A 15,570-nucleotide genomic window follows, 5' to 3' on the forward strand; every position below is an offset into this window, starting at 1 on the left:
ATTTTCTGCGTTTTGCCCAAGAAAACTTTCCCTGTTCCAAAGTTACAAATATATTCTGTTTTATTTTTATAAGTTTTACAGTTTTAGCTTTTATATTGGAGACTGTCATCCATTTTAAATGATTTTTGCTTAGCATCATTTATTTAAAATAGCTCTCTCCCCATTGGATTATGTTGGTGCCTGTGTCAAAAATCAAATAATTTTTATGTGTAGGTGTATTTCTGTGCTCTCAATTCTACCTATTTTACTATCCTAAGTCAGTACCAACTGTTTACATTACAGTATTTTTATAGTATGACTTGATGTCAGGTAAGGTAAGTTCTCCAACTTTGTTCTTTTAAAAAAATTTCTTTGGATATACTAGGTCCTTTGCCTTTACTTTCAGGGTAATTTAAATTTATAGTGAAAATAATGGTATTTCCATTATTATGAGTGAAATAGACCATCTTTTCATATGTTTAAAGGATATATATTTTTCATGTAACTGGCTCATGTCCTTTGTTCATTTCTTTATTGGTTTCTTCTATCCCCTTGATTTTGATTTCCCTAATTATATATATGAATAGAATTCATCTTAACTGGTTTGGCAATTGTTTCTTTTTTCCTTTCTGGCTTGCAAGGAACTAGACTCTCCTGGTAAACAGTTTCGCCCCCCAAGAAAAGTCTAAACAACCCCATGCTCCTGAAAAAAGTTGGATTGATTCTGATTAAAGCAACAGAACAGCAGAACAAAATTTAACCAGGCTATATTTTGCCAGCAAAGGCCCCAAACTGAACCAATACAAATTCTTCTCAGATAAGCACTTTTAAAAATACCTTCCTGGCAGTCCTAAGATGGTGGAGGAATAGTACGGGGAGACCGCTTTCTCCCTCACAAATTCATTGAAAGAACATTTGAACACTGAGCAAATTCTACAAAACAACTTTTGAATGCTGGCAGATGATATCAGGCACCCAGAAAGGCAGCCCATTGTCTTCGAAAGGAGATGAAGAAGTCTTGAGGCTACTGTAAGAATAAGACTGAAAACCAGAGGCAGGAGGCCAAGTCCAAATCCTGAGAACAACAGAGAACTCCTGACTCCAGGGAACATTAATTGATAAGAGCTCATCAAAAACTTCCATACCTACACTGAAACCAAGTACCACCCAAGGGCCAACAAGTTCCAGAGCAAGACATACCACGCAAATTCTCCAGCAACACAGGAACATAGCCCTGAGCTTTGATATACAGGCTGCCCAAAGTCACACCAAACCCATTGACATCTCAGAACTCACCACTGGACACTTCATTGCAATCCAGAGAGAAGAAATCCAGCTCTACCCACCAGAACACCGACACAAGCTTCACTAACCAGGAAACCTTGACAAGCCACCCATTCAACCCCACCCACAGTGAGGAACCTCCACAATTAAGAGGAACCACAAATGCTAGAATATGGAAAGGCCACCCCAAACACAGCAATCTAAAGATGAAAAGGCAGAGAAATACCTAGTAGGTAAAGGAACAGGATAAAGGCCCAGCAAACCAAACCAAAGAGGAAGAGATAGGGAATCTACCTGATAAAGAATTCCAAATAATGATGGTGAAAATGATTCAAAATCTTGAAAACAAAATGGAGTAACAGATAAATAGCCTGGAGACGAGGATTGAGAAGATGCAAGAAATGTTTAACAAGGTCCTAGAAGAAATAAAAAAGAGTCAATATATAACGAATAATGCAATAAATGAGATAAAAAAAACACTCTGGAGGGAACCAACAGTAGAATAACAGAGGCAGAAGATAGGATAAGTGAGGTAGAAGATAGAATGGTAGAAATAAGTGAATCAGAGAGGAAAAAAGAATTAAAAGAAATGAGGACAACCTCAGAGACCTCTGGGATGATGTTAAATGCTGCAACATTCGAATCATAGGAGTCCCAGAAGAAGAAGACAAAAAGAAAGACCATGAGAAAATACTTCAGGAGATAATAATTGAAAACTTACCTAAAATGGGGAAGGAAATAGTCACGCAGGTCCAAGAAACCCAGAGAGTCCCAAACAGGATAAACCCAAGGTGAAACACCCCAAGACACATATTAATCAAATTAACAAAGATCAAACACAAAGAACAAATATTAAAAGCAGCAAGGGAAAAACAACAAAGAACACACAAGGGGATTCCCATAAGGATAACAGCTGATCTTTCAATAGAGACTCTTCAGGCAAGGAGGGAATGGCAGAACATACTTAAAGTGATGAAAGAGAAAAACCTACAACCCAGATTACTGTACCCAGCAAGGATCTCAATCAAATATGAAGGAGAAATCAAAAGCTTTACAGACAAGCAAAAGCTGAGAAAATTCAGCACCACCAAATCAGCTCTTCAACAAATGCTAAATGATCTTCTCTAGACAGGAAACACAGAAAGGGTGTATAAACTCGAACCCAAAACAACAAAGTAAATGGCAACAGGATCATGCTTATCAATAATTACCTTAAATGTAAATGTGTTGAATGCCCCAATCAAAAGACAAAGACTGGCTGAATGGATACAAAAACAAACCCCCTATATATGCTGTCTACAAGAGACCCACCTCAAAACAAGGGACACATACAGACTGAAAGTGAAGGGCTGGAGAAAGATATTCCACACAAATAGAGACCAAAAGAAAGCAGGAGTAGCAATACTCATATCAGATAAAATAGACTTTAAAATAAAGGCTGTGAAAAGAGACAAAAAAGGATACTACATAATGATCAAAGGATCAATCCAAGAAGAAGATATAACAATTATAATATATATGCACCCAACATAGGAGCACCACAATATGTAAGACAAATGCTAACAAGTATGAAAGGGGAAATTAACAATAACACAATAATCAGATCAGATCAGATCAGTCGCTCAGTCGTGTCTGAGTCTTTGTGACCCCGTGAATCACAGCACGCCAGGCCTCCCTGTCCATCACCAACTCCTGGAGTTCACCCAGACTCACGTCCATCGAGTCGGTGATGCCATCCAGCCATCTCATCCTCTGTCGTCCCCTTGTCCTCCTGCCCCCAATCCCTCCCAGCATCAGAGTCTTTTCCAATGAATCAACTCTTCGCATGAGGTGGCCAAAGTACTGGAGTTTCAGCTTTAGCATCATTCCTTCCAAAGAAATCCCAGGGCTGATCTCCTTCAGAATGGACTGGTTGGATCTCCTTGCAGTCCAAGGGACTCTCAAGAGTCTTCTCCAATGCCACAGTTCAAAAGCATCAATTCTTCGGCACTCAGCCTTCTTCACAGTCCAAGTCTCACATCCATACATGACCACAGGAAAAACCATAGCCTTGACTAGTGGGAGACTTTAATACCCTACTCACACCTATGGATAGATCAACTAAACAGAAAATTAAGAAGGAAATACAAACTTTAAATGATACAATAGACCAGTTAGACCTAATTGATATCTATAGGACATTTCACCCCAAAACAATGAATTTCACCTTTTTCTCAAGTGCACATGGAACCTTCTCCAGGATGGATCACTTCCTGGGCCATAAATCTAGCCTCGGTAAATTCAAAGAAATTGAAATCATTTCAAGCATCTTTTCTGATCACAATACAGTAAGATTAGATGTCAATTACAGGAGAAAAACTATTAAAAATTCCAACATATGGAAGCTGAACAATGCGCTGCTGAATAACCAACAAATCACAGAAGAAATTAAAAAAGAAATCAAAATATGCGTAGAAACAAATGAAAATGAAAACACAACAACCCAAAACCTATGGAACACTGTAAAAGCAGTGCTAAGGGGAAGGTTCATAGCAATACAGGTTTACCTCAGGAAACAAGAAAAAAAAAGTCAAATAAATAACCTAACTCTACACCTAGGGCAACTAGAAAAGGAAGAAATGAAGAACCCGGGGGTTAGTAGAAGGAAACAAATCTTAAAAATTAGGGCAGAAATAAATGCAAAAGAAACAAAAGAGACTATAGCAAAAATCAACAAAGCCAAAAGCTGATTCTTTGAGAAGTTAAATAAAATTAACAAACTATTAGCCAGATTCATTAAAAAACAAAGGGAGAAGAATCAAATCAATAAAATTAGAAATAAAAATGGACAGATCACAACAGACAACACAGAAATACAAAGGATCATAAGAGACTATTATCAGCACCTATATGCCAATAAAATGGACAACTTGGAAGAAATAGACAAGTTATTAGAAAAGTGCAACTTTCCAAAACTGAACCAGGAAGAAATAGAAAATCTTAACAGACCCATCACAAGCATGGAAATTCAAACTCTAATCAGAAATCTAGCAAACAAAAGCCCAGGACCAGATAGCTCCACAGCTGAATTCTACCAAAAATTTAGAGAAGACCTAAGACCTATCCTCAAACTCTTCCAGAAAATTGCAGAGGAAAGTAAACTTCCAAACTCATTCTATGAGGCCACCATCACGCTAATACCAAAACCAGACAAGGTGCCACAAAAAAAGAAAACTACAGGCCAATATCACTGATCAACATAGATGCAAAAATCCTTAACAAAATTCTAGCAAGCAGAATCCAAAAACTATTAAAAAGATCATACATCATGACCAAGTGGGCTTTATCCCAGGGATGCAAGGATTCTTCAATATCTGCAAATCAGTCAATGTAATACCCCACATTAACAAATTGAAAGATAAAAGCCACATGATTATCTCAATAGATGCAGAGAAAGCCTTTGATAAAATTCAATATCCACTTATGATAAAAAACCTCCAGAAAGCAGGAATAGAAGGAACATACGTCAACATAATAAAAGTATGACAAACCCACAGCAAACATTGTCCTTAATGGTGAAAAATTGAAAGCATTTCCCCTAAAGTCAGGAACAAGCCAGGGGTGCCCACTCTCACTACTACTATTCAACATAGTTTTGGAAGTTTTGGCCTCAGCAATCAGAGCAGAAAAATAAATAAAAGGAATCCAGATGGGAAAAGAAGAAGTACAACTCTCACTGTTTGCAGATGACATGATCCTCTACATAGAAAGCCTGAAAGACTCCACCAGAAAATTACTAGAGCTAATCAATAAATATAGTAAAGTTGCAGGATATAAAATTAACACACAGAAATACCTTGCATTCCTATACACTAATAAAGAGAAAATAGAGAAATTAAGGAACCAAGCCCATTCACGATTGCAATGAAAATAATAAAACCTTAGAAATATATCTACCTAAAGAAACAAAAGACCTATATATAGAAAACTATAAAACACTGGTGAAAGAAATCAAAGAGGACACAAATAGATGGAGAAATATACCATGTTCATGGATTGGAAGAATCAGTTTAGTGAAAATGAGTATAACCCAAAGCACTCTATAGAGTCAATGCAATCCCTATCAAGCTACCAATGGTATTTTTCAGAGAAGTAGAACAAATAATTTCATAATTTGTATGGAAACACAAAAACCTCAAATAGCCAAAGCAATCTTGAGAAAGAAGAATGGAACTGGAGGAATCAACCTGCCTGACTCCAGGCTCTACTACAAAGCTACAGTCATCAAAACAGTATGGTACTGGAACAAAGACAGAAATATAGATCAATGGAACAAAATAGAAAGCCCAGAGATAAATCCACACACCTATGGACACCTTATCTTTGACAAAGGAGGCAAGAATATACAATGGAGAAAAGACAATCTCTTTAACAAGTGTTGCTGGGAAAACTGGTCAACCACTTGTAAAAGAATGAAACTAGAACATTTTCTAATGCCGTACACAAAAATAAACTCAAAATGGATTAAATCTAAACATAAGACCAGAAACTAACTATAAAACTCCCAGAGGAAAACATAGGCAAAAAACTCTCAGACATATATCACAGCAGGATCCTCTATGACCCATCTCCCAGAATAATGGAAATAAAAGCAAAAATAAACAAATGGGACCTAGTTAAACTTAAAAGTTTTTGCAAAAAAAGGAAACTATAAGCAAGGTGAAAAGACAGCCTTCAAAATGGGAGATAATAATATCAAATGAAACAACTGACGAAGAATTAATCTCAAAAATATACAAGCAACTCCTACAGCTCAATTCCAGAAAAATAAACGACCCAATCAATAAATGGGCCAAAGAACTAAACAGACATTTCTCCAAAGAAGACATACAGATGGCTAACAAACACATGAAAAGGTGCTCAACATCACTCATTATCAGAGAAATGCAAATCAAAACCACAATGAGGTACCATTTCACGCCAGTCAGAATGGCTGCTATCCAAAAGTCCAGAAGCAATACATGCTGAAGAGGGTGTGGAGAAAAGGGAACCCTTTTACACTGTTGGTGGGAATGCAAACTAGTACAGCCACTATGGAGAACAGTGTGGAGATTCCTTAAAAAACTGGAGATAGAACTGCCATATGACCTAGCAATCCCACTGCTGGACATACACACCGAGGAAACCAGAATTGAAAGAGACACGTGTACCCCAATATTCATCGTAGCACTGTTTATAATAGCTAGGAAATGGAAGCAACCTAGATGTCCATCAGCAGACGAATGGATAAGAAAACAGTGGCACATATACACAATGGAATATTACTCAGCCATTAAAAGAATACACTTGAATCAGTTCTAATGAGGTGGATGAAACTGCAGCCTATTATACAAAGTGAAGTAAGCCAGAAAGAAAAACACCAATATAGTATACTAACACATATATATGGAATCTAGAAAGATGCTAACGATAACCCTATATGCGAGACAGCAAAAGAGACACAGATGTATAGAACTCTGTGGGAGAGGGCGAGGGTGGGATGTTTTGGGAGAATGGCATTGAAACATGTATATTATCATATGTGAAATGAATCGCCAGTCCAGGTTTGATGCATGAGACAGGGTGCTCGAGGCTGGTGCGCTGGGATGACCCAGAGGGATGGGATGGGGAGGGAGGTGGGAGAGGGGTTCAGGATGGGGAACACATGTACACCCGTGGTGGATTCATGTCAATGTATGGCAAAACCACTACAATATTGTAAAGTAATTGGCCTCCAATTAAAATAAATAAATTTATATTTAAAAAAATAAAAATACCTTCCTGTCCTTGAGTAGACAGTTCTGGCCAGCTATAAACTGTGATAGTCAAAGTTATAGGTAGTGTTTCCTATCACCTACCTTCCCAGGCTTAGACCCGTGACCCCAAAACTTACAGATAGAAACATTTCAAATGATAAGCTATATGGCTAACAATCTCTATATGGAAATTGTTCTCTCGCTATACTTTGTTTATAATAACAGCATTGAGACAGAGGTTGGGAAGAAAGAGGTTGAAGCCTAGTTTAAATATCAGCTCCCTATGAATCACTTGCCTAACCACTGAAGTATAGAATCCCCATATCCTACATAGGATTCATTCTCAAATATTAAAACTCAGTAATGTTCTAAGGTGCTAGAAAAAAAAAAAAGAATTGGGGACTTTCTGCTATGTAATTCCTTTATTCCTCAAACATTTAGTATGTTCTTATTGTATGCCTACTACTTTAATCACTTGAAACACAAAGGCATTGATTCTGTTCTTGAATATCTCAGAGATTGTACTCTACTGTGAAAAAAATAATCATAGAAGGCATTACCATGATCTTGGTTATCTCTATAGAAACCTTTATGAATATGTATCACTAATGTTTTGGACCAATAGACCACAGTCAAAACACAGCAAGCAGATCACAGTAAAAGTTAACCCACTAGATATATTTATACCAGTGATTGGGTATTAAAACTTAGGAGAAATTGATACAACATTTTCAAGGCAACATCAGATCAGGTCAGATCAATCGCTCAGTTGTGTCTGACTCTTTGTGACCCCATGAATCGCAGCACGCCAGGCCTCCCTGTCCATCACCAACTCCCGGAATTCACCCAGACTCACGTCCATCAAGTCAGTGATGCCATCCAGCCATCTCATCCTCTGTCGTCCCCTTCTCCTCTTGCCCCCAATCCCTCCCAGCATCAGAGTCTTTTCCAATGAGTCAACTCTTCACATGAGGTGGCCAAAGTACTGGAGTTTCAGCTTTAGCATCATTCCTTCCAAAGAAATCCCAGGGCTGATCTCCTTCAGAATGGACTGGTTGGATCTCCTTGCAGTCCAAGGGACTCTCAAGAGTCTTCTCCAACACCACAGTTCAAAATCATCAATTCTTCGGCACTCAGCCTTCTTCACAATCCAACTCTCACATCCATACATGACCACAGGAAAAACCATAGCCTTGACTAGATGAACCTTTGTTGGCAAAGTAATGTCTCTGCTTTTACCAATAATAAATTAGTAAGGCTAATATCCATCAGGAAAGAACCATATGAAGGAGAAAATGTGCTTAAGATTGACCATTGGAATCATTAAACAAAAATGAAAAGATGACTTTGGAAGCATTCAGTTTACCTCATGTATTACTTTTGTTCAGGGCCTCTTCTAAGGTGCCTTGGGAAGCAATATAAGAGGTGACATTTGAACTGAGTCTTTAGGGAAGGATGTTCCAGGTAGCAGAAATAACATGCAAAATATCATTGTGACAAATGGAATGGTGTGTTTGTAAATATCAAAATAAATAGGAACTAAAGTGTAATTTGCAAAAAAAAAAACATCTGTGTCATATTTGGAAATGACTAAAACATAATGTGCCTAATGTATTTGTGGAAAAAAAATTAAAACTGTTATTAAGAACTTGGTAAGTCTTCTGTGTGGATGGGAAGACATAGTCAATTCTCCCTACATTTGTCTGTCTATACATATACTGCATTTTCAATGAGAATTCAAGTAGGAATTTTTGGACATGACATAACTGATTCTGAAAGTTAATGTTTAGCAAACATAAGTTAAAACATACTACAAAATCACTGTAATTATAACTTTGTGACCCAATGCTAAAGACGAGTGACTCAGCTGTTGTTTTTAATATCTAAACTATATTTATTCCTTAAAGGTGACATTGGACCAAATGGACAACCTGGGCCAATTGGACCTCCTGGGCTGCCAGGAACAGGTTTTCAGGGACCACCAGGGCCACCAGGAATTCCTGGACCAATAGGCCAACCTGGTAAGATTGGAGTAAATATGCATTTTGTAGCACATTTATATAGAGGTTGGTTAGCCCCTCAATAAAGTGTAACCTGTGTAATAGTCTTACAGAAAGCAGATCTGAGAGTTAACATGTCCACGTATATAATTATATAAAAGCAAAAGAGCACAGATCACAGCAGAAGAGCTAATATTACCTGATATTTCCCCTCTCTGTTCATTTAAGATTGATCTATTAACAACAGTGCAGTTTAGCAATTGCAGTATGTTTCCATGGCTTATAATCGTTGAGCTAATCATATACCATTGGAATCTTAGGAACTTCTGGTGCTAATCATTTCAGACCTGAGTAGCTATATGGCATTAGTAGAGCTTTGTCTGTGAAACTTCATAACATTTCTTAGCACAGGATTAAAAAAATACTTTTTTGCTGTCTCATATATAGGGTTATTGTTACAATATTGTAAAGTTAAAAAATAAAATAAAATTTAAAAAATCCTGTTAAAAATATTTTTTAGGCATCCTCAATTTTTTAAATAAGTGAGTTTAATTGAATTTTCTCTTCTTTTGCCCATAAATCAACATTTACTTTACAACTCATAAGCATGCTAAGGTTATGAGTTTTTTAAGGTTTTTAAGATTTTTTTAATATGAATACTCAAAAAAGATTTGTCAGCTTGTAACCTCATAGAGAATCATATGATTCCTCTGTGTTCATGTGAGAGTTTACAGATTCTGAACTATCTGGTGATATGAATTACTTTTATCTTAATCTAGGAAGATATAGTAAGGGTCACACGTGGGCCAAGATTTTGTTATTGCAAAGTACTATAATAATATATGAGATTAAAGCAAATATGGAACATTTAGTCATTCCTTAATTCACATGAATACATCGGATGACTTAAATGCACCGTTCAGATATACAATCGTTGACTTTGAAGCAATGGAATATGTTTCTGACCTTAAATGCCAATAGGTATTTTGTTAGTTTATTATGCTAAAAATATAGAAACACTGATTAACAATATAAAAAGCCTGAAAAGTAAAGGTTATTTTTGCTTATGCCCTATTTTAAACATTTGTTTTATGGCACATTGTACCTCTTTTTAAATGGCCCCTAACATGTCACTACTGATTTAGAAATAAAAAAGAAAACTTACGGTGTTGCTTTGAACCAACTGGTTAAAAAGCAGGTGCTTCAACATTAATGAGAAACCCTTCTGTCTAGCATAGCAGAGGGATCTTGAGAAAAAAACAATTTTTATGTTTGGTCATTATAGTCTTGGCCTGCTATTTCACAAAATGGCTAAAAAGAATTTATGATTTCTGTTGTGTTTTTTCATTTTGTTTCCCAAAATTACATAAGGTTTCAGAAGCATTTTGAACTCTTAAATCACAGCTGAGCAAGAATAAAAAAGAGATAATTAAAGCAATTAATACCAATCTGAACAAAATAAAAATACATTTATTTGTGTTTTAATGCTTTTTAAAATTTAGCTAATATTCTACAATATTTTATTCATCTAATGTTCTCTCTAATTCATGGATATATAGATATATTTATAAAGTCTATATAGGATGGGCAGGGGGAAAAGTAATGATGCTGAATTTAATCACATCTCTTTCTTCTGTAAATATATATTTTGCCATACAACTGAAGATCTGAACTAATATGGTTCAACAAATAAATGAAGTTAACAGCAACTGCCACAAAAATGTATTGAATATATTCTTATTAATATAGAAATATTCTCAAATCACAATTTTTTTACCACTGGATGACTATATTTTGTATTTGATAATATCTATGTATACTCATTTTTAAAGTAAATTTTACATGAATCACCAAAGCAGAATATTGTCTTAGTGCATTTCAAAAATACCATTATTTTCGTTTGTACATCTCAATAACAGGACTATCAGCAAGGCTACTACTAATATCTTGATACACCCGACTTATACTGCATGGCTGAAGTTCTAACTACCTATTTTTAAAATAAAAACCTTATTTAATATACTTGCTGTGTTTCATTTTGTAGTAGAAAACTTACTGCTAAGTATTCTATCTTGTCATTTTTCCAGAGATATATCCTTTTCAGGCTTTTCTTTTGACTCCAGTTTTCTGCTATTATTTAATTAAGCTTTACTATTTGTCACTCTTCTTTCCAAAGCAGACTGTACGGTTTAATGCATGTTTTTAAGTTAAAGATTTGTTGAATATCAATTCCTCATTTGGAATAGGTAAAAATGCCAAAGGACAAGGAGCAGAATGCTTTTCATCTTATGCCCTAGAAGGCAATGACACCCCACTCCTGTACTCTTGCCTGGAAAATCCCATGGACAGAGGAACCTGGTAGGTTGCAGTCCATGGGGTCGCTAGGAGTTGGACACGACTGAGAGACTTCACTTTCACTTTTCACTTTCATGCATTCGAGAAGGAAATGGCAACCCACTCCAGTGTTCTTGCCTGGAGAATCCCAGGGATGGGGGAGCCTGGTGGGCTGCCGTCTATGGGGTCGCACAGAGTCGGACACGACTGAAGCGACTTAGCAGTAGCAGCAGCAAGGGAGAAATGGAAGTTGTTGGTTCTTATTATTTGGTCTGGCCAATAGCTGGAAGATAATTGCTTTAGTGAATCTTTTTAGAGGTCAGTTAAATATACTCAATTCCATATTCACAGGTAATACCCCAGCCTGAGTCAAATGTGTTGTACGCTTGTCCAGTCTCAGGAACACGTGCATGGCTAAATGAGTTCAAACTTATCACCACTAATGTGAATCAAAGAAACAAGGCATTATTCATGTCATTTTCATAGATGAAGGAGAGTACATTGTCATTTTCTAACTTTTTTTGGCTATAAAACCCTTGGACTGTGTGTGTGTGTAACATTTTCACAGATAATGCATGTTTTTGGAATTTTCTTTTTTTTCCATTAACTTGTTCCATTTGGATGTCCATAAATTAAGAGCATTATACACCTCTAATGCACTTAGGCTCTATAGATATATCCATATAATTCCTGTTATTGTATAAGATTCAGCAGAACTTTTGAATTTATATTGACTTTCTTCATCCTGGATTTTACCCGGATGCCAATTCCTGACAATAGTCATGGAAAAGATCTATGCTGTGAAAAATACAGCATAACATATGTTACTGTTATTACTAATAACAATGAAGAGATCTTAGCCTAGAATATGTAGTTTGTTTCATCATAGACATGCACTAATAATTATTGAGTTCTCTGTACCTAACCTGTAAGGGCTTCCCTGGTGGCTTAGTGGTAAAAAACCCACCTGACAATATGTGGGTTTGATCCCTGGGTTGGGAAGCTCCCCTGGAGGAGGAAATGGCAACCCACTCCAGTATTCTTGCCTGGGAAATCCTATGGACAGAAGAGCCTGGCGGACTGCAGTCCATGGGGTCGCAAGAAACCGGACATGACTTGGGGACTAAACAACAACCTAACCTGTTAGAGTACAAAATCAAGTTTAATTTTATATTTAACTAACCTTTAAGAGCTTAAATTCCGAAATGATCATTCAAAGCAGTATAAAGATCAGAAATAAACAAGAGTGTACTGCTGATCTTCATCAAAAAGTATTTTTCTGAAGTAAATATTTTATTCTATTGGCAAACATATTTATAGTATAGGTTTATGAGCATCTGAGCAAATGCCTAAAACAAGTTTCTTTACTCATTACTAATATGTTAGTAGTGAATCAATATCTAATACATTCTATTTGTAGACTTTTTTTGTTCTAATCTTTACATGGTTAGTTTTGTTTCCTAACCTAATTAATCTTTTTGTAACTTGCTTCTGCTTGGGTGGTTCATCTTGCTCTGAACTGTAACTTCCTGCCTCTTGAACTTCAGGTCTACCAGGTATTGTAGTTCTCACTCAAAGCCATATTTTTCTTTTTAATATTGAAAATTTATTATATTAGAACAAATAGTAGAAAAAAATCATCCAAATATAATAGCATCATCATAAAAGGTGCAAAAGATAGCACATGAAAACAGTTCTGAGAAGCTGTAAATAGGATATTTATTTTTCCTTTGATTTATTTTTTGAGCTTTATTGAGGTATAAAAGACATAGACAATTATAGTATATTTCAAATGTACAATGTGATGATTTGATATATGTATACATTGTGAAAGAATCTTCGCAATCAAGTTCTCACATCCATCACCTTTACATATTTACTGATTTGTGTGTGTGAGAACCCTTAAGTTCTACTATATTAGCAAATTGTAATTACACAATAATGTTATTAGTGATAGTCACCATGTTATTACATTAGATCCTCCTACCTTATTCATCTGTTTTTTTTTTTTTTTCCAAAAGCCATATCTTCAAGCTTTAAACTTGGAAAGCAGCAAGATTTATCCACATTGAAGTCTTTTAATTATTTTGTAGAACTGCTCTCTTAGAGAATATTTAAAAGGACAAAATAGTTACCTTGAAAACTCAGCTATTAAAAACTACTTGGGCTGTAATATAACAATAAACAGTGATCCATGTAGAGCTATAATTGTGTACATTATCAGGTATCTCATCATATTTCATAAATATAAAATATCTCTCCCCTTTAATAGTATTTTTTACTATGAAATGGCAGCATTGGAATCATCACTACTGTGCCAACTAAATGGAAATCTCTAATCTTCAAAGTGAATTTTATCAGTTTAAAGGCATGCTGGTAAAATGACACCAAACAGGTCTTAAAATACCAGCCATCTTGTTCTCTTATAACAATAATTGCTTGTGAATCTTCAACAGTAAAACTGGTCATATTGTTGAAGAAATGCTTGGAATGGTCACCTGTTTCACCCCTAGCTTTCAGTCCATTATGGCACATCCCCATTTACCAGAAGAAGACCAATAACTTTAAGTGACTTAAGAAGTCACATAGCTGATAGGTGTTGGTGTGGGAACTTGTACTATATTTGTAGTGTAATTCCTTTCACTAAACATATTCACTAAACATATTTTAAGTACCTTGTTTTCTGAAGTGTATTTTTGCATATCATAATTTTTCTATAAAATCCTGGCTGAGTTACTGAGAAACAAAAGTTAACAACAAAAACTACTAGTAATGTGTTATTAAAACAACACGTTAAAACAAAGCCAAACTAAAGTCAAGAGGGCCCATATAACTGACTTATTTAGTAATTAATTTTTTATGGATTATAGAAATGTATCTTAATAATTCATAATACCTTAGAAAAGTGGAAATCCAAGTGTGGGCAGTGGATCGGTATCAAATCACAGACTGTTTGTTACTGCACTGGAATTAGAAGAAATTGAGAGTAAGCATTTGACTGTATAACTGTATTAATATATTATTTGACGATAATAACCACGATATAGGATTGAATTTTTATGTCTTTTTTATTTCAGTTTTTTGGTATTTTTTATTACATTTTATTAAAAATAGTACATGATTGTAGCAATTAAGAAAAGATTGGTCTTTTTTGAGAAATAATTTCAGAAGTCCATTCTTAGGGAAATATACTTGAAAATCCTAAAGTTTTATTATTAGATTATATTCTGTGCATGATAACAAAAGTATCCCTAACTCACTGTTAGGTTTGTTATATACAGGATTCTATTACCTGTTTGCTAGAAAAATAACCAGATACATCTCTTAAAACTGCTTCAATACTTTTTAATATTGGTTTGTATTAACTAGGCTTGCATGGACTACCAGGAGAGAAGGGGGATCCAGGGCCTCCTGGATTTGATGTTCCAGGACCTCCTGGTGAGAGAGGCAGCCCAGGGATCCCTGGAGCACCAGGTCCTATGGGACCCCCAGGATCACCAGGGCTCCCAGGAAAAGCAGGTGCCTCTGGCTTTCCAGGTAACTTTTTAGCCTTCCCTGGTTTTGGATTCCAGAAATTAGAACTAATATGACTCTGATGTATTATTCTCTTGTACTTTTCTCTATAGACACTATCCTTTAAGGAAATGTATTAAATGTCTCTGATTGTGGGAAACTCACTTTGCTATTTGCATTGCACTTTTTCTCTTTGAGAGCTCCAGCTATATATTGCTGTGTAACAAATGACCCCAAAATTTGATGATTTAAAGCAGCCTTTTAATTTTGCTCAAGATTTTGTGAGTCAGGAATTATTGGATGACTTAGACAGGGTTGTTTATCTCTGATCCACATGGTTCCAGCTGGAGTGGTTGGGATGAAGGATCTACTTCCAACGTGGCACTACTGTGACACCTGAGTGTTCATTGGCCTCTTCACATGGTATCTCATTATCCACAGAAGTACCTCACATTTGCTAGTATCAGGGTAGTTGCTCTTTTTCCAGGGCAGTGGGTTTCCAAAAGAGAGAATCCCCAAAACTGAAAGTGAGTGTTCTAAGAGCCCCAGGTGGAAGCTGCAAGAATTCTTATCATCTAGCTTTGGGAGTTATACAGGGACACATAGTCAATGTTAAGGCATAGAGTCATCCCAAATTCAAGGGGAGAAGGGTACACAGAGCTGTGTGTACTGGGAAGTGCAGTTCA

The 15,570-nt window shown here is 36.0% G+C and overlaps 1 protein-coding gene across 1 annotated transcript in view; it reads left to right on the forward strand.

Moving 5' to 3' along the window:
- COL4A5 (collagen type IV alpha 5 chain) overlaps positions 1-15,570 on the forward strand; it is a 254,556-nt gene that overhangs the window by 189,236 nt on the left and 49,750 nt on the right. The window contains exons 30-31 of the mRNA XM_005910838.2: positions 8,945-9,058; positions 14,741-14,908. Of these exons, the coding sequence (XP_005910900.1) occupies positions 8,945-9,058; positions 14,741-14,908 (282 nt within the window). The remainder of the gene's footprint in view (positions 1-8,944; positions 9,059-14,740; positions 14,909-15,570) is intronic.

The sequence above is a fragment of the Bos mutus genome, chromosome X, assembly GCF_027580195.1.
Source record: "Bos mutus isolate GX-2022 chromosome X, NWIPB_WYAK_1.1, whole genome shotgun sequence".
NCBI lineage: Eukaryota > Metazoa > Chordata > Mammalia > Artiodactyla > Bovidae > Bos > Bos mutus.